The 19550-nt window shown below is 41.7% G+C and overlaps 1 protein-coding gene across 5 annotated transcripts in view; it reads right to left on the minus strand.

Moving 5' to 3' along the window:
- SH3KBP1 (SH3 domain containing kinase binding protein 1) overlaps positions 1–19550 on the minus strand; it is a 341920-nt gene that overhangs the window by 287077 nt on the left and 35293 nt on the right. For 3 of the 5 annotated variants that reach the window (XM_020914380.2, XM_020914383.2, XM_020914381.2), the window contains exon 2: positions 12622–12779. The exons of 1 other annotated variant lie outside the window; for it this stretch is intronic. In XM_020914380.2, the coding sequence (XP_020770039.1) occupies positions 12622–12779 (158 nt within the window). Of the gene's footprint in view, positions 1–12621; positions 12780–13271; positions 13294–19550 lie in introns of those variants that run through there. One more of the 5 variants, XM_070462385.1, reaches the window with a different exon arrangement.

Raw genomic sequence — 19550 nt, forward strand, 5'->3', positions numbered from 1 at the left:
CCTGTGAGTTACTTGTATATTTATTTATAGACTTTTTGAGTATTTCTCATTGTATAGGCAGAGAAGGCAACAGCACCCCACTCCAGTACTCTTGCCTGGAAAATCCCATGGATGGAGGAGCCTGGTAGGCTGCAGTCCATGGAGTTGCTAGGAGTCGGACACAACTGAGCAACTTCACTTTCATTATTCACTGTCATGCACTGGAGAAAGAAATGGCAACCCACTCCAGTGTTCTTGCTGGAGAATCCCAGGGATGGGGGAGCCTGGTGGGCTGCTGTCTATGGGGTTGCACAGAGTCGGACATGACTGAGGCGACTTAGCAGCAGCAGCATTGTATAGTTTTTTTTTAATTACTTTTTAGTTTTTTAGTGGTTTGGGTTTGGTTTTTTTTAGCTATTACAATATACATATGGAACTTATCAATGACTACTGGTATCAGTGTTTTCCCATTTTAAGAGAAGGGTTCTTTTGCTTGCAAAAGCTTTTAAATTTAATTAGATTCCATTTGTTTATTTTATTTTTATCCTCTTTAGGATGTGGATCAAAAAAGATCTTGCTGTGATTTATGTCAAAGAGTGTTCTGCCTCTGTTTTCCTCTAAGAGTTTTATAGTGTCTGGCCTTACATTTAGGTCTTTGATCCATTTTGAATTTATTTTTGTGTATGGTGTTAGGGAGTGTTCTAATTTCATTCTTTTACATGTAGCTGTCCAGTTTTTCCAGCACCACTTATTGAAGAGACTGTCTTTTCTCCATTGTATATTCTTGCCTCCTTTGTCAAAGATAAGGTGACCATAGGTGTGTGGATTTATCTCTGGGCTTTCTATCCTATTCCATTTATCTATATTTCTGTTTTGGGGCCAGTACCTTTGGTAGCTTTGTAGTGAAGTCTGAAGTCAAGAAGCCTAATTCCTCTACATCTGGAGAAAACCATACTTTGAAAAGATACATGCACCACAATGTTCATTGTAGCACTATTTACAATAGCCAGGACATGGAAGCAACCTAAATGTCCATCAACAGAGGAATGGATAAAGAAGATGTGGTACATATATGCAATGGAATTTTACTCAGCCATAAAAAGAATGAAATAATGGCATTTGCAATAACATGGATGGACCTAGAGATTGTCATACTGAGTGAAGTAAGTCAGACACCGAAAGATAAATATCATATACCACTTATACACGGAAAAATAAAAGGGTACAAATGAACTTACCTACAAAACAGAAATAGAGTTGCAGATGTAAAAACAAAAACTTATGGTTACCAGGAGGTAATACGGGGGGGGGGGGGAGAGGGTAAATCAGGAGATTGCAATTGATATATACACAATACTTTATAGATAATAAGGACCTACTGTATAGCACAGGGAACTCTACTCAATACTCTGTAATAGCCTACATGGAAAAAGAATCTAAAAAAGAGTGGATGCATATACATATATATGTATGTATGTATAAATAAGACACATTTCTGTACATGTGAAACTAATACCTAACACAACATTGTAAATCAACTATATTCTAATAAAACTTTAAAAGCTTAATTAAGGATAAAAGTCTATTAAACATACTCCTGTTTTTACCCATCCACTGTTTTATGTTTTTTTCCCTCTTTCTGGAGTTCCAGGCCTCCTCCTGTTATCATTTACTTTTCTGTTTAGAGAATTTTCTTTAGCCATAACTTATTTAAGGATTTGCTGTTGACAATTTTTCTTTCTGTTCATCTGAGAATGTTTTTCTTTTTATTCCTGAAGGATATTTTCACTAGATGTAGAATTCAGAGTGAAATGTCCTTTTTGTTCAGCACTTGAAAATGCTGTGCACTTCCTTCTAGACTCCATGATTTCATGTTAGAAATCCACTGTCTTTCAAATCATTCTTCGGCTATGGGTAATACGTTGCTTCTCTCTCACTGCTTTTTCTTTGTCTAAAGACAAAAAAATTTTTAGAAGTTTGGTTATGATGTGTCTTGGGATAGATTTCTTTGGGTTTATCCTGTTAAAGTATTGCTCAGCTTCTTGATTCTAATGGCTTATCCCTTTGCCCAATTTGGGGAAGTTTTCAACCATTATTTCTTCAAATATTTTTTATTGCTATAGTCTTCTCCTTCTGTTACCCCAATGATACAAATGTTAGACATAATGTTATTGTACCAAAGGTCTCTGAGGCTCTATTCATTTTTTTTTCCCAAAACTAGCTTCCATCTGTTGGCTGGACAACAGACAGATAGGGTAAGTTTTATTGATCTCTCTTCAACTTCATTGATTCTTCCCTCTGTCATTTCCATTATTAAGCTCATTTGGTGTACTTAATATGGTGATTTATTTTTCAGTTCTATAATTTTCATTTTTTAATATCTTTTTTTTGGCTGAGATTTTCTAATTTTTTGTTTGTTTCAGGAGTGTTTGCATTATTTATTAAAGCATTTTTCTGATGGCTGCTTCAAAATCTTTGGCAAATAATTCCAACATCTTAGTCTTCCCAATGTCGGTGTGTTATTTTTTCACTGATGTTCCAATTCTCCTGGTTCTTGGCATGACAAGTCACTTTTTATTGTATCTGAGACATTTGAGCAATTACAAGACTGCATCCTGCATTTACATTTAGCAGGCACTAACCCTATTTAGATTAAGCATGCAGATCCTGGGCTAATTTGTGGACTATATGATTATATCCAGAGCCCATGCAATGCTAGTCTGGTCTTCTTCATTTGTGTTACCTAGAGGTCACTCTGAATACCTAGGTGGCATTTCATACTGTAGTTTATTTTTTTCAAACTTTTTGGAACATTAATTCTAGTCAGATTCATGTATGTATTGGTCAGGATTTTGCTCAAGATCTCCTATATGAATCTCTTTCTCTAGCTCTCTCTTCTTCAAGATCCTCCCCACTATCTAGTGGAGAGGTTGAGGGTTGTCACCTACCACTGCTGAGCCCAGGGCAGGGGTGACAGTTCAGACTTCCCATCTGGTATCCACTGACGACATACCACTAGTGAAGGAGCCAAATGCCCCAGAAACAATTTGCTATCTGTATTTTAAGCCACACACTTAAAGGCTCAACAACCTCCATTTATTACCTCACACTTCTGTAAGTCAGAAGTCCAGGTCAGCTCAATTAGATTCTCTGCTCAGGGTCTCACAAGGCTAATATCAAGAATCCAACCAGGCTGGACTCTTATTTAGAGACTTAGGAGGACAATCTTCTTCCAAGCTCTTTCAGGTTGTTGGCAGAATCCAATTTTTGCAGCAGTGGGTCTGAGGTCTCCATTTCCTTGCTGGCTGCCAGCCAAGGTTTGCTCTCTGCTCCAATAAAGTGGTCTATATTCCTTCTCACATGACAACTCCACCTTCAAAGTCACAACTTCTCCTCAAGTTTTCCATCTTTCTGATTCCTCATCTTTCACTTGACAGAGAAATCTCTCTGCTTCTAATGGCTCAAGTGCTATAGTTAGGCCCACTTGGATCCTTCTCCTTTGGCACCATATAACATAACACAACTACTAGAATGATTGTTGTTGTTCAGTCGCTAAGTCATGCCCGACTCTTTGTGACCCCATGAACTGCAGCACACCAGACTTCCCTGTCTTTCACTACTGGGATGATAGCTCATCACATTCATGGGTTCTGGAGATTCAGGAGTGGAATCTTGGGGATCATTCCCAGAAATTCTGCCCACCTTACTACCACTGGGCAGAAGACAGTGTTTAGTTCAGGGCTTAGTAGTCCAGAGTGTTTGCAATTAGAACGTATTAATTCTAATGGGCTCACATAGAGCATTGTTTGCATATTTCTATGTTGTTTTTGTATTTGTAGTACACTTTTTAAAAAAACAATTTCCAGCATGATTATGTTTCTTTATGTATTCATAAAGGTACTTTAGAAATAACAGTATTTTCAAATGTAGAACTTCAGCTTACAGGTAACCAAGTCATGGGCTTGAGAAAAGATACTAAAGAGAATGATACAATCAGTCCCATTGTACAAAAGGAGTGCCCAAGCTTTTTCAGGCAGCAAATCACCTGAACTTTAAAAAATATTCCAAGGCTCCTATAACAACTGCTGCCCACTCCAAACTTCTGACAATACAGTGTGCCTGGAGCAATGCCAGACTGGAGACTGACTGGCTTCCAGTCCTGTATGGGACCCCCACAGTTCCCAAGTTTAAGTGTCCAGTAATGATCACAGAAATATCTTACATGGTTTAGGTTCTGATCGGTTAGAAAACTAGGGGTTGAAACACATGATTTCAAAGTTCCTTTCCAACCTCAAATTCGATAATCCTGTCATTAAGAAAATAAGACTCCATTATGCATAATCACCAAGATCAACCAGGTCAGGGGACTGCTCTCCCTGAGTCACAAGACACCCCTCCACACACACACACACTTCCTGTGCTGCAACAGTGACAAAGGCTGAGGAATATGCCAACTGGTGTGGCTTTTACTGGTAACACATTTGTCTTCAATTACTCCAGACCCTTCCTGGAGTACTATTTCTCATAACAGCATCTAACAGGCTCCAGTTGTCAGTTTTAAGATTTTGTTCTCTAAAAGAAAACTATATGTTGAAAGTTTCAAGAAAAATCTGAGTTGGAACTGGTTGTGTGCAAGGACTCCATGGATGGGGAACAACTAGATAGTCACACATCTGGGTTATTTACCATTCTTAGAAAAAGACAACAAAGCTCCTTCTGAAAAGCATACCCTGAACACCGCAAAATGACAAGCTTCTTTACAAATGAGTAAAATGAAATATTTTCCCGAATTGCCTTACTTTCAGAATTCATAGGAAAAGAGAGTACCAGCCCAGAAATCCAGGCAAAGGTGGTTCTTTTGAGCTGAAATAGCTGATTTCTTAAGAGAATCATTTAAAATGCAGAAAGCAAGTTCACAACCACAATTCTGAATATAGAATAGCAACCTGGAAACCTTTACTTGATGTCACTTGTTGTAAAGTAACTTTGTAATTTTTTAAACTCAAGAATGGCAGAGTAACTGAGAGGTTTCTCTCAGAGTGGTACAAATGTGCATGTCCCTGGACACTCAGGGAAGGCAGGATGCAGTGGGTAATAATGGTGAGGGGTTTAATCCCACCGGGATAACTCAGACACCCAGATAAGGCTGCCTGCTTGAGTTCAGGTTCCAAAGTTCTCTACTCCTCACTAGCTTGGAAGTCTTTTAACGTTAAGATGCCTCAGTTATCTCTTCTAAAAAATGGGCATGATTAAAAAAAAAAACTGGTACCTATGTCATAGAGTGGTGTTAAGAATTTAATGAGATATAAAGCATGTAAAGGACTGGGATTTTGTTTAAAGTATCTTTAATATTAATTTCTCATTTTGATATTAATTTCTCATTTAAATGCTTTCTTCTCTGCAATCACCCTCTGTGTTTTTTCAGTCTTTTAACTTTATTGAGGCTTTCAATGGCTAAGTCAAAGATCTCTCTTGGTAAATGTCACATTGCACTTGAAAATATGTGGGTTATTTTCAAAATCTTTTGATATTGATTTCTAACATAATTCCACAGTGATAAGAGAACAGACTCTGTATGATTTCAATACCTTTAGACCATGAAATTTTTGCACCTTGTTTTATGTCCCTGGATATGTTCCAGTGTCTCCTAGTTTATAGTCTATGGGAACTTGAATAGAATTTGTATCCTACTGTTGTGTGAAAATTGTATAAATCTTAATTATATGTTGAATTGGTTCATAGTGCTTTTCAGGTCTACTATATTCTACTTCTCTGTATATTCATTCTATTAATTTTTGAGAGTTTGATATTGAAACTCCAACTAAAAATCTTAATTTATCTACTTAAAAAAATAATTGTAATATATAGTGGAACTATATGTAACTTTGTTCTGTATTTTCCAAATCTCCTGTAAATGTGTTATCATACTTTCATAATTTAAAAAAAATTAAAATAAAAAAAGCATGTAAAGGGCTTAGCCTCCTTCCTGCTTGGTGTAAGTGTTCAATAAATTTTAGTCCTTGTATGCAGATAGACATGGGAAAGATTATATACACAGAGTCAGGCAGCCAGTGAGCGTGAAAGAGAAGATAGTCATTATTATTCCATAAAGTAACCCAGCAATCAGGGCCAAAAGATAACTGTAGGTTCATTTAGCATGTTGCAACAGAGCCGTCTGATGAATCTAGTCAAACCTTCTCAAGTGGCATTTTAATCAGGCCCATCTTTTCAGAACAGTGTCTAACATATGCTCTCCGGAGTACAGAATGACCAAAGGCCAGGTAACAGGAGCTAACACTGTCCTCCTGAGGAAGAAGCTTCCTAGTATTTCATTGTTTCATTTCACGTATATCCTTTGTGCTCACAGTCTCTGGTCCTGGCCCATTGCAGATGCCCAGTAAAGGGTCCTTGAGGAGTATGGCAGATCCCCCACACCCGAGGACACACCATGATACATCATGAGCAGGAGGAGGCTGTGCACGCTAGGAAACACATCTGGAAAATTCCTGCCACCTTTCTAAGAGAGATGAGTACCTTGAAGACAATATTCTAGAGACCTCACAAAATCAATGGCCCTTGGGGTGAAAAAGAAAAATGTGATCAAAGAGATCTACTTCAGGGTTTCTGAGTATAGAATAGCAACTTGGAAATCTCTCCTTTATGCCACTTGTTGAAGTAAATGTATGTGTTTTCTGAAATCAAGACAAGCAGAGTAAATATGAGCTTTGCCTCAGACTGGTGTAAATGTACAAAAGCCTCACCTTCCACCTCATGGATGAAAAAAAAAAAAAACCATGTTCACCAACCACTTCACCCAAGTACAAAAAAGACTCTGGATATGCCAGAGAGAGATCTGAAACACCTAGCAGATGAAAGCTGGGGCAACGGGAAACTGAGCTGAAAACTGTTACACTCAGCATAAGACCTGCAGCTACAAGTAAACACACCTCAGCCTTTGACAGAAGGGCCTGCGGCTGCGGCAGCATGTGCATCTAGCTCACACATCCACTGACAGGCAGGGAGAGTGCACACTTCCTCACACACGCACACAGCAACTTAAGAGATCAACAAGCATGTTCTTTTAAACCCTGCTGCAGCTTCCTGCTTTCTACTTGAGAGCCTGGATTCCATTGCCCTTCACCTAAGGTCACCCCCTGAAGCAAGCCAACCCTGCTTGGCAATCCAAGCCATGGGTTCAAGGCCTCTGTCTTTTGAGAGTCCTTTGGCCAGCTGTGAAAAAATGTCTGTCTGTGGATACACGTCAGGAGAATTCAGGAAAAGGCTGCTAAGACGATCTTTGCTGGACTCAAATCCACTGTTGTCTGGCTCTGATTCAAGGTTCCAGAAAGGGGGACACTGGTCAGTAAATCCAACATGGGGGAAATGAACCCCTATGAAAGAGCCCACATCTGCCTCTCATGGGTGGCTATCTTTCTCTTCCATTTCAGGTCTCAGGAGGGCAGCTGTATTTCAATAAAAAATTTTAAAAAATTAAAAAAAAATAAAAATTAAAAAATAAAAATAAATAAATAACTATTGGGATTTCATACATGTCTCCTACTATTATATCTCATATTACAGTCTATTGTGGTCTGTGCAGACAAAATATCCAAAACTTGGAAATGAAACCAAAAATGATCATTGTGTGAACTTTTAATGTCATGCTGATGTATTTTCTAATAAGCGTGACCCTGCCAAAGGGGTTATCTTATTCTTTCTGAAAATACATCCTAAATTAACTCACACTTTATTAGGGTATTTTACAATTCTATAAAATTCCTGGGGTAACATAGAAAAACAGTAAGATACGCCATTTTCTTTTTTTCTTTTCTGATAGATGATAACCCCGGAGGTTAAGATTTTATTGTTCTCTTCAGGTATACACTGCTCTATTTAAAATGGATAACCAGCAAGGACCTACTGTATATCACAGGGAACTCTGCTCAATGTTATGTGGCAGCCTGGATGGGAGGGGAGTTTGGGGGAGAATGGATACATGTATATGTATGGCTGAGTCCCTTCACTGTTCACCTGAAACTATCACAACATTGTTAATCGGCTATACCCTGATCCAAAATTAAAATGTTTAAACAAACAAACAGAAAAAGATTTTACTGTCCTCTAAGACATGGGTTTCCCTGGTGGCTCAGCAGTAAAGAAGCCTGCCAATGCAGAAGTCGTGGATTCGATCCTTGGGTCAGGAAGATCCCCTGGCAGAGGGCATGGCAACCCACTCTAGTATTCTTGCCTGTGAAATGCTATGGGCAAAGGAGCTTGACAGGCTACAGTCCATAGGGTTGCAGGAGTCGGATACAACTGAGTGACTAAACAACAAAAAATGCATGAACCCACTTTGATCTTTTTTTAATTTTATTGAAGTATAGTAGATTTATAATGTTGTTTTTGCTTTGATTTTCTTTGAATATTCCTTTTCCCATGGACTTTTTAGTCAGTTCCCCACATCCTCACAGAATCAGTTTTGTTATTGTGCTAGTTCTTTTGTTAAATGAGTTCAATAAAACTTTTGACACATGCTCTCTATTGGCATGTTTTTGATAATCTAAGAAGGAGTTTTTGATAGTTCATGGACCCAACAATCAAATTGTCCCTGGGAGATTGAGTTCTGTGCTTAAGGACCCCTCAGCAGTCAAACTCAAAAGGTTAACTATGTGAAGACCACCAGACTCAGGCACAAATGAGGCCCCAGCACAGGTGGGATCCCCCCTCATATGGGCCACAGATTTAAACAGAATAACAAATATGTTGAAAGTGAGGGAGGGCAGCAATTCCACTCCTACATGTATATACATAAGAGAAATGAGTGCCTGTCTCCACAAAACACTCAAACTGGAAACAACCGAATGTGCATGTATAAGAAAATGGATTAAAAAAAAAGAAAATGGATAAACAAGTTACAGCATACTCATAAAATGGGATACCACACAGCAAGAACACAACATTTGTTGTGTGAAAGTAGCCATATATACAAGAGTACATACTACATGACTATTTATATGAAATTCAAGTATAGGCAAAACTAATCTATGATGACAGATTACTTATGAGAAGGGGAATGACTGGGAAATGGCATGATGGAACTTTCTAGACAGAGAAATAAAATTCATCTGGATGATGGTTACAGAGGCATGCGCTTAGATAAAAAATATCAAACTGTACAATTATGACAGCATTTTAGTCTATGTAAACTGCACCTTGAAAAATGAATAAAATTTTTTAAAAGAGAAGGGACCAAGAAAAAATGTACTCTAAAAGAAGTGGGTGAGGAGAGAGGTAGGGGGAAGAAAGGGAAGAGGGATTCTAAAAGATTCTTCTTTCACATGTATAGTAAATCAACTAAATAAGAACTAACTAAATAAAAGAAAAAGAGGAACAAACCCAAAAGGCCACAGGGCCTGGTTGGGTACATTGATGAGCACCAAGAAAGAGCCCAAGAGTTGCAGAAGCCCAGATAACTTTGTGTTTTGTTTTGTTTTTAATTTTATCATTGCAAACCAGGAATCTTCTTAATGCTGGAGTGGTCAACTGCCAGGTATTTTTCCTTGAAGAAATTGAGACAATACAGAGTTGAGGGTGGATACTGAATCCCCACACTTTAGGGGAGCAGGTTCAACTGGGACACTAATTAAGGATCTGATAAATGAATCAAGAAAACGCTTAAGATAAGCTCTCCGATGATGGTCACATTGGCATAAGGCACACAACTAAACAGTGAGATAACATGAGATTACTCAATTCTCTCTGGGGAAAAATGATTCTTAAGCTAAATAAGGCATGTGTAAACCTACTTTCAAAACTGTGAACTTATGCCAATATGATTATTACTACCTAAAGATGTATTTTCAGCTTCCAGAACTCTCTATGGCAGTGTTCTTTATTGTTCAGCTCTGCTGCATCCACCTACTGGATTTTCAATAATAGGCCTAAAACATTCCCAGTGGGTGAAGACTTGAAAATAGAATCAGCCATCTGAAAGAAGAGAAGTTTCTTTTTCTGCCAAATGTAACAGCCACAAGTGGTGCAGCCCCAGCCGTTCCTGCCACATCCTCTCTGGCACAGGTAGAGCAAGCACCTCCCAAGCATGCGGCTTCCCCTCCCTGGAGGTGCTCAAGCCAAGGCGAGACAAGTGTCAGGCAAAGGCAGGGGCTTTCAGGCCAAGGCCAGGGGAGAGAGTCCCTTCCTCCACCAGTAGCAGGGACAGCAGTAGGTGTTGGTAGGTGGCCGGCCACATGCTAAGTGACTTTGGCACATGGTCTCCTTGAATCCTCAGAGGGCCCTGATGGGGTGGTCGGGCTCGGGAGGGAGGGAAAAAACAGATGGCACACTCGAATTAGGTAATCTGCGATGGGAGGCATAAAGAGACTTTTACAAAGTAGGTGAAGGAGAGAGACACTCTGAGGCAGGAGCTGAGGGCTAGAAACAAAGGAGCCCCAGGTCTGCTGAGATGATGCAGGGAAAGGAATGTAGAAAAACGATCTGGTGGGAGCAGCCACCATCTTGCAGAGGGACACGGCCAAACACAGGCCAGCCTGGGGCAGGGAGCCAGGGGGATAAGTCCTGATGTCACTGGCCTCCCCTCTGCCTCAGACATCTCCCACCAGCTTCCCCTTGAGACAAAGCCTGCGGGCCATGCTGGCCTGGCCCAAGGCCCAGCAGGTGGAGGGAGGCAGACAGAGGCCCTGGCAGGGGAGCAGGATCTCAGTGACGAGCTCCTGCTCCCCAGCACCCCTGGGGCTCTTCTTGAGCATGCCCTCCCTGCCCTGGTGCCCGCCAGCTTCCACAAACACTTAACGATGCCCCACTATCCCTGAGCAAAGGCTAAGTTCAAAGTTTCTGAGTCTGTAGATTACTGGTTTGGAATAAGCCAAGGACACAGTAAGGGGCTTCCCCGGTAGCTCAGATGGTAAAGAATTGGCCTACAATGACCCAGAAGACCCAGGTTCCATCCCTGGGTTGGGAAGATCCCCTGGAAAAGGGAGTGGCTACCCACTCCAATATTTTTGTCTGGAGAATCCCATGGACAGACAAGCCTGGTGGGCTACAGTTCATAGGGTCACAAAGAGTCGGGCATGACTGAGCAACTAAAAGAAAGAAAGAACACAGTAAAGGCTCTGAAAACAGGGCCCACCTTCTAAACTAGACCTGGAGTCCCTCCTTCCCCTGGTCCTCCCCTCCTTCCCATGGTTCTACTCTGTCACTCCTTCCTCCTCCATCTTCATGCCAAGCTTTGTCTCTTTTATCCAGAAAAGTTCTCCTTCCAACTCAGAATCTGGCTCAACACCAAGGATGGTCTTTTCCCCAAAATTGGGGTTTAGCTGGGAAGGGCAAAAGAATTCACCCTCGTTCACTCATCAATAGACTCAATCCCTGGGACCCAGATGTGAAGCTGTTCTCCTCTTAAAATGGGAGAGAGAAGGCTGCCAGGTCCAACCATAGTCCAAGAAAAAAAGTCTATCCTCCCACCACTGTTCAGAGCAAGCAAGGTTTATCAGCCTGGAACCCACCAAACTCTCCCCAGCTTTCTGCACACCAAGGAGAAAGAGCACAAGAGAGGTTAGTAGGATCCTCTGGGGCAAGATCTTGAAGAAAGATGAAACTGGGTTTCCATTTGTTCTACACTGGGTGGGGATGGGGGTGGGGGTTACTGATAGAGGGCCCAGGGGGTGAAGCCTGGAGTACCTCACTGTTCTTCTTCAACAACTCCTCCCATGTCACTCACGTGGCCCTTTGATGGGGACACCTGCTTCTCTGGGCTTAGCATCCCCCACACCACCTGCCTCCCGATGGCCCCAGGTCTCAGGCATGGTCTGGTGCCACCGGAACTACAGCAGGGGCCCTGGGGACTCCTGCACGCCACCCTCCCTACCAAGAACAGGCCTGTCTAGCCCAGCACTGGGGGGGAAGGTTATGGTCCAAGGACTTTTTAGACCTACGTGGTATTTCCCACTGGGATCAGCCCATAGGTGATCCGTTTTTACATTTAATTCCAACTATTATTTACAATTGCATGGTATGAAATTTCTCAACATGACTGAGTTATTCAATACATTTTTGTAATTAACCCTTCGGCCAAGGCCATCATTTTCAAAACCTTACTGGAAAAAAAAAAAAGATTTTACTCAATGCTTCAAGACCACAAAGGGGGAAAGGAAAATAATATTGTTCCTATCAAAACAGCAATATGATGTAAAGATGGAAACATGGCACAATTGGAATTCTGCATTTAGTTTGCTACCTGATTTAAATGTTCAAAACTGAGTTTCACCTTCATTTCGGATGGGATAGAAAAGGGCAAGAGTCTTTGAAACTATCAAAGCATACACACAATCAAAAGTAAAACAAGTAAAGCAAGTGGACAAACTTTACATTTTCTAGCATTGTCTAAGTGATACACAGTTTGGAAAGTGAACATCCTGGGCCTTAAAGGAAGTGAACTGAAAACAAGTATCCCCTGATATCAAGGGCCAAGCTCTACAGTGCTCTTCTTGACAGCACCGTGAGATGTCAAGCTGTCAACTCCTCCCCTGGGAGGGTCCCAGGAAATTCCTCCTCAAATGCCCCCACACCTTTGGCCAGTAGAACCCACATAGGAGACAGGAAAAGGGGTTTTCGCTTTGTACTCACTCTTACAAAGTTGTCAGGGAACAAACCTCTCCTGCCATTGATCTGTCCCTCCCACCAGCCTCCATCCTCCTTCCTGATGTTGGTGATGATCTCACCCACGGTGATCGTCAGCTCATCGTCGTGCTGGGCCTGGTAGTCAAACTCCACTATGGCCTCCACTGGAAGGAACAGGGACCAAAAAAGAAGAAGAGCACTTTAGATCGGATGTTGGAAAAATCCGAAGCTGGCAGCACTGGACAGTCAGGAAAGTCCTATTGAAGGGGCTTCCCCTCTACCAGTACTTAAAATAACAGGGCCACCCACAGCAGCCCGACTTTGGTTAACCTGAGGCCTGTAGCACAGAAGCCACAAAGTGCTGGTCCGTGGTCAGGCGCCAGCAGAGTGGCCTACAGGTCTCAGGACCAGCGGGGGCTTCCGAGGGGAAACCGCACAATGACAGAAGAATGACACCTTGTGCACCACCCTGCCCCCAGACGCAGCCCAGCACCATTCCCCCAGGCACAGAGACTGCCGACCACGACAGGTGCCAGTCTGGCTCTCAGGTGCCCTCTCTCTCATCAAGACTAGGTGAGGCTAACCTCCCAGCCCGAGCTGTGCAAAATGTGGGTGATGAGCATGCCCATGCTACAGAGATAATGCCTGCCTCTCACCAATAAGAAGATGGCTGCTTAGGCAGCAATACCATTTGCAACTGTTCTCCCGGCCCACGGTGATTTTGTACACACAGTAATAAGTGGAGGCAAAAAAATGAGGCAGAGAGGTCTTCTGGTACCCATGCAAATTAACAGAGCCAATCAACCCAGAGGTTGACTAATTTATCCACACAGACTAAACAGTTCATCTGCTCTTCAGGGTTCACCTCATGCCCATCTCAATCTCTTGTCCTTTTCCTTTTTTACTTGCAGCTTGATCTGAATGAATGAATAAATGGATGGATAGACAGATGAACAAAGGGTGAATGAATAAATACAAGGGTAGTAAAAATTAGGTGAAATCACAAGTGCTGAATTAGCAACTTAGAAATTACAGTAAAAGAATAGAAGAGGGACTTCTCTGGTGGTTCACTGGCTAAGACTCTACACTCCCAATGCAGGGGGCCTAGACTCTAGCCCTGGTCAGGGAACTAGAGCCCGCATGCTGCAACTAAGACCCAGCATAGCCAAATAAATAAATAAAAATCATTTTTTTAAAAAAGAGTGGAACATATGTACACCTATGGCTGATTCATGTTGATGTTTGACAGAAAACAACAAAATTCTGTAAAGCAATTATCCTTCAATTAAAAAAATAAATAAATTTTTTAAAAAAAAGAATGGAAAAGTTAAATGAGCTCTATAAGGAACCCATATATAAAAATGAACTCAAAATGGATCATTGGTCTAAATGTAAGAACTAAAACCGTAACATTTTTATAAGAAAGCACAGGAGAAAATCTTAGTGATCTTGGGTTTGGCAAAGATTTCTTCAATAGAATACCAAAAAAAGTGCAAATGACTTTTACAAATTTAATATACAGGGGTAGGTTTTCCAGGAAAAAGGCTGGTAGGTGAATGTGCCCCCTGTCAAATACATTTTGCATATATATCCATTGGGGATAAATTCCTAAAGTGTTTCCAGATGAAACAACCCTATCTACCCAGACTGGTGTGCTCATCTCGTCCACTTGTAATGTCAGCTAACCCAGACAGTTCATAAGCAACTCAAAGTAGAATTTCCTTTCCTAGATTATTTTTTCATTCCAAAATTAGCTGGCTGACTGTGCTGTCATAAATCTGCCCAGGCTGAAGTTGAGTTGTGAACCATTTTCATCACTTATCAACAGAAAGGAAAAGTGTAAGAGCATAAACAAGGCAACCTTTTCAGATTTCTCCTGGTTCCTGACAAATACAAAGACAGAAACACTCCAATTTTCTTGTATCATATGCTCACGCCAGCAGTTAAAACGAACCATCATAACAATCAGAACCAGGTCGATCAAAGAGCAGCTTTCTTCAAATTACCTAGACAAGGATCTATTGAAGCTCTGCTATCAGAACTGAGATTACAGTAACCACTGTTTATGTGCCAGACACTTTTCCTGCATTATCTCACTTAATCCTCTGAATGCCCATCTTTCCCAATTAAAGAACCTGAAGCTTAGCAAAGTAGTTAAGCTTATTTTCTGAGCCAGTGCTCTCCAAACTGAGATGCACTCACTACTTGAGGAATTAGTTGACAAGATGAAAAAAAAATGAGTTCATTCATTTTAATTTTAAAAAGAGAGAAATTCAACATCTCTAACATTCCATTTGCAGAATGACACTGGCTCCTTCATCCAGCCTCTAGGTCAGGCAGTCAGGGATGCTCCAAGGGCACAAAGCAGCCTGCAGGACAGCTATGTCCCTTGACAAGAGTGGCTGCCAGAGTCAGCACCAGCTTTCAGCTTCATGGGGCACCCCACAGTTCTGAGAGGCCTCGTGGTAGAGCCTCTTTATGACTATTAGCCCTTTTAACTAAAATCAGCCTCACTAAATGGATGAGAGACTTGAGAAGATTTTGTAAAGAAAATAAGGGTTGGAGATAATATTTAACACACGACCATGTCAACAAAAAAACATGGCGGTGTTGCCACTTCAGTCCCTAGATGGGAGCTCTTTGTCCACCATGTTGGGAGGCAAACACAAGTACCAGCCAATCAGCGCAACACACTCTGAGTTATAGTGACAATTTGTAATTCAGGTTTTCTCCCATTCTTGATACAGGTTTAAGTTACCTAATTATAATATGGAACTATTGGAATTAGCAAGTTATTTAAAACGATGTACCTGAGCCACGAGGAAAAATGTCTTCACTTTTCACCAATGTCTAAAATCATACAATAGTCAGTCTTATGTTTTCCAAAAGCTCATTAAACCTAATAATAAATGTTTAGAAGCTTTTTGGGGGTTTTCTTAATCAATAAGTACAGCAATATATTTATACATAATCTATAAATAAATACATATATGGAGAGAGTAATTTTTTAAATAACAGGTATTATTCTTTTTCACAAGAATAGGATTGGAACACTGACCTAGGCTCTGCAAGGCTGATCCTATTGCAGTACTTAGAGATGAAAACTCAGTTTTTTTTCTTTAATTTTTTGATGTAAATCATTTTTAAAGTCTTTATTGAATTTATTACAATATTGCTTCTGTTTTATGTTTTGGGTTTTTTGGCTGTGAGGCATGTGGGATCTTAGCTCCCCAACCAGGGATCAAACCCACACCCTCTGCATTGGAAGGCAAAGTCTTAACCACTGGACCACCAGGGAAGTTCCCACTCATAGCTTTTCTGACAGGGACAGAATATAGCCCAAAGCAGAGCTGGGGGGAAGCAATGCATGGGACCTGCCTGACAGAGAAGGGGAAGGAAGCTGCTCAAGGGTCCATCTTGATGCTAAATTGAAATGATGTGTATTTTGGGGAACTCAGAACCCCATCAACTTGGAGAACACAACTGTGCTGCTTCTTTCTTAAACAGCAAGTCTCATTTTCTGCCTTTTCCACACTGGCTTTATCAAGGTGAAGCTGGAAGAGGACAAAGGGATCTGCTTCAAGAAGATGAGTCCAAAGAAATAAACAGCTGCTGCCTGTGTTGAAAACTGGAGAGAAGCAATAGCCTGGTTTGGCTTCCATCTCCTTCTTATGAGGAGTCCAAGAAGAACACAGCTTTACCAATGGCTGCTAGGAATAAGGCTGAGGGTGAGGACTGTGGGCTCAGGGATCTATAAAGCATAACAGTAATTTTTAAGTCTTCCCAACATCCTATTGAGCTGGTCTTTCCTGAGTTACCCTTCCTTTAAACCCCCAGACACTTAATCTCAAGCGCTCTGCCTTCTTTCTGGGCCCAACTGGACTCTGGCTGGCCCCTTTCTGGTTCATGTGGCCCCCAAGCCTCCCTGGGCTCTGGCACTGAGGCAATTTCATGCTGTGGTGGCTGCATGTGTGTCCTGTCCTCCCAGAAAGCCTCTAAATACCTTCTGGGCACAGATGTCCCTTAGTTTTGCCGTGGTCCCTATGAGCACCCATGACATACAGTAGGTACTCAATCAAGCTGTGAGAAACCAACGGCTCAGCTTGCATTTGCATTTTATAATGGCAGATAGTTCCCTGCCCAACAAAGATGCTACTAAAATGCCAAGTGTCAATCACATTTTTGCAAATTGAGTCAGATCTTCGGTGCACTAAGGGAGCTTGCTATTTAAAGGATCCTGTGGTTAATTCTTTTGTAACATGAATAATCACTTCCTGCTTTACCTTTCCTGTCAAGAAGAATTTTTACATATCAAGTTTCTCTAAGAGGAGGAAACCTATGTATGGCTTTGTTAAGAGCTCACAAAACATGTGGTTATGTCTCTCCTATCCCTTTTAAGGGCTCTTTCAATGTCCCTTGTAAAGCCTTTGAAAGGTTTAGAACTTTTGCTGTCCACTGAAGTGTCACTTGCCATATGTAACTACTGAATACTTGAAATGTGGTTCGCCCAAATTGAGATGTGCCATAAAATACACAGCAAGTGGCAAAAACTTATTAGAAAAAAAAGAATGCAAAAATCTCACTAATTTTTATATTGATTGTATGTTGAAATGATACCATTTTAGATGTGCTAGGTGAAATTATTCAATTTCATTTCAAGTATTATTCAAATAAAATTCACTTGTTTCTTTTCCTTTTCTGAATGTGGCCACTAGAATACTTAAAATCACATACGCAGCCAGTATTATATTTCTATCTTAGAGAGACAGTTTAGGATAATACTTGGCAGACAGGATCTCTAGATCTCACAAAGCACAAACACAGTCAAAATATGCACAGGAGCCCATGAGAAAGTCTGTGGCCCTAAAACCCATTTTCTTATCTTCAGGAAGCTGCCACTAGGAAAAAACCTGACCTAAGTTTTTTTTTGTTTGTTTGTTTGTTTTTAACAGTACCCTTTGGGAAACTACCTCTGGGCATAAGCACAAAATTAAAACATTAAGCTAAATAAAATATATCAGAGGTATAATTAGGCCAACAGTAAACAAAATCCCATGTTTAAAGACACCATAAATTATAAAACTTAAGGATGTCTCCCTGTCAGAAAATACCACTCTCCAGCTGCCTGCGGTGCCAAGAGCCAGCCTCCACACGTCTGCTAAAGCTACCATCGCTGCAAAAGCCAAATCTACAGTTAACCTGAGTGCACAGAAAGACAGAAGCAGTGCCAGAGGAGATAAGAGATCTGCTTCGAAATGCAAAACCTCCCCATCTCCGCCTTCAAACCTGCTGGGATGTCTCCTCCCCCCAAAGATGAAATGGGTGGTTTTTAACTGTCGGTTGGCTAAGCCAGCTGCCAAGCAGCTTCTCACGGCGACCAACTTCTCACGGTGGCGGTGGTGTTTCAGAGGCCCCGCACTGTGACCGGCCCCCCCCTACCTCTGAGCTTGATCTGGGTGCTAACCACGCCCTGCCAGCACTCAAGGGCAGCTGGCTCCAATCAGACAGCGAGCTCCCGCTGGGAAAAGCCCTGCTCCTTTTCAGGATTCCACCTCCCTTGCCCAGCATCAACTTGTGTTCCAGCCCTCTGACTGAAGAGAACAGATAAAAATCAAGAAGTACTTTTTCACCAAGAAAGTTTTCACCAAAAAAGATCACAACTGCCAGTCACTAGAGATAGAAAGAACACGAGTTATCATCTTGTCACACCCTTTTCTTAACTTTACAGATGAGGAACTGAGGCCTGGAATGTTCCATGACCAAGGCTTACAGAGCTAAATAATGGCAGCATCAAGACTAGGATTAAGCTCTCCTGCCTTACTGTCCAAGTGAGAGAAGGGAAAATCAAAAGTAAAAAAAGGGAGGGGAAAACTGAGACCAGTAAGGTACACACTTCCACAGCAAATGGCCTTTTTCTCTTTCTTTCTTTCACCTAAAGCATAGTTAACAGGATACCCGGAAAAAATTTCACCAGCCAGGAACATATGAGAACCTATGTTCAAATCTACAGAGACAGAAAACAGATGAGTGGTTGCCTAGGGCTGGAGTGGGAACCAGGCCTGACTGCAAATGGCTAGGAGACATCTTTAGTGGGGGACAGATATGTTCTAAAATTAAATTCTGGTGAGAGCTTCACAATGCTATGAATGTATTAAAATCAGTGAATTGTATACTTTAAAAGAGTAGAATTTAATACCTCAACATAGTTTTTAAAAAGACAGTCTGTGTAATGTGAGTTTTGGAATTTACGATGGCAGAGATTTGCTCATCAAGGTAGTTGCCTGTATGTGTCCCAAGGAGAAACCACTGCCCACCCAGGAAGGGGAAGCCATTTGGGGAACTTTCCCCTCCCCACGGAGATACCATCAGATGAGACCATCCGCCCACAGGCCAGCCCTGCCCTCTGCCAGCACAGGACTCAACTACCTCACACAGCAGCTGTGACAAAGGCTGGAACAGGCTGCAGCAGATCCCCCACCAGGGCCCCTCGATGAGGCGCGGACTCCGGGGCTGACTGGTTGCCATCCTTCCCAGACTTGAGCCTCCAGTTTTTTCTTCCACCCTATAAACCAGCCCATGGCCTTCCAGTAAACCCTCTTCCCTATTTTAGTGAAAGGAGAATTGGTTTCTGTTGCTTTCAGCCAGAGAACCCTAATGGGTACACTCAAGCATCAACTTTTTTTTAAACTTTTTTGCTGCCCCAAGCAGCATGTGAGATAGTCCTTGAGCTGAGATCAAACCTGTGCCCCCTGCAGTGGAAGTGTGGAGTCTTAACCACTGGACCACCAGGGAAGTCCAAGCATCAACTTTTTAATAAACAGACTCTTCCCAACACAAGTGTGCATAAGGCCTGGTTCTCATCAGCTCATGTTTTCCTCGGCAAAATCTGGGCTGAGGGTTTGGGGACCCGCACTTCCCAGGTGAGGACCTCAGGC

This window comes from Odocoileus virginianus, unplaced genomic scaffold (assembly GCF_023699985.2).
Source record: "Odocoileus virginianus isolate 20LAN1187 ecotype Illinois unplaced genomic scaffold, Ovbor_1.2 Unplaced_Scaffold_4, whole genome shotgun sequence".
In the NCBI taxonomy this organism is placed as follows: domain Eukaryota; kingdom Metazoa; phylum Chordata; class Mammalia; order Artiodactyla; family Cervidae; genus Odocoileus; species Odocoileus virginianus.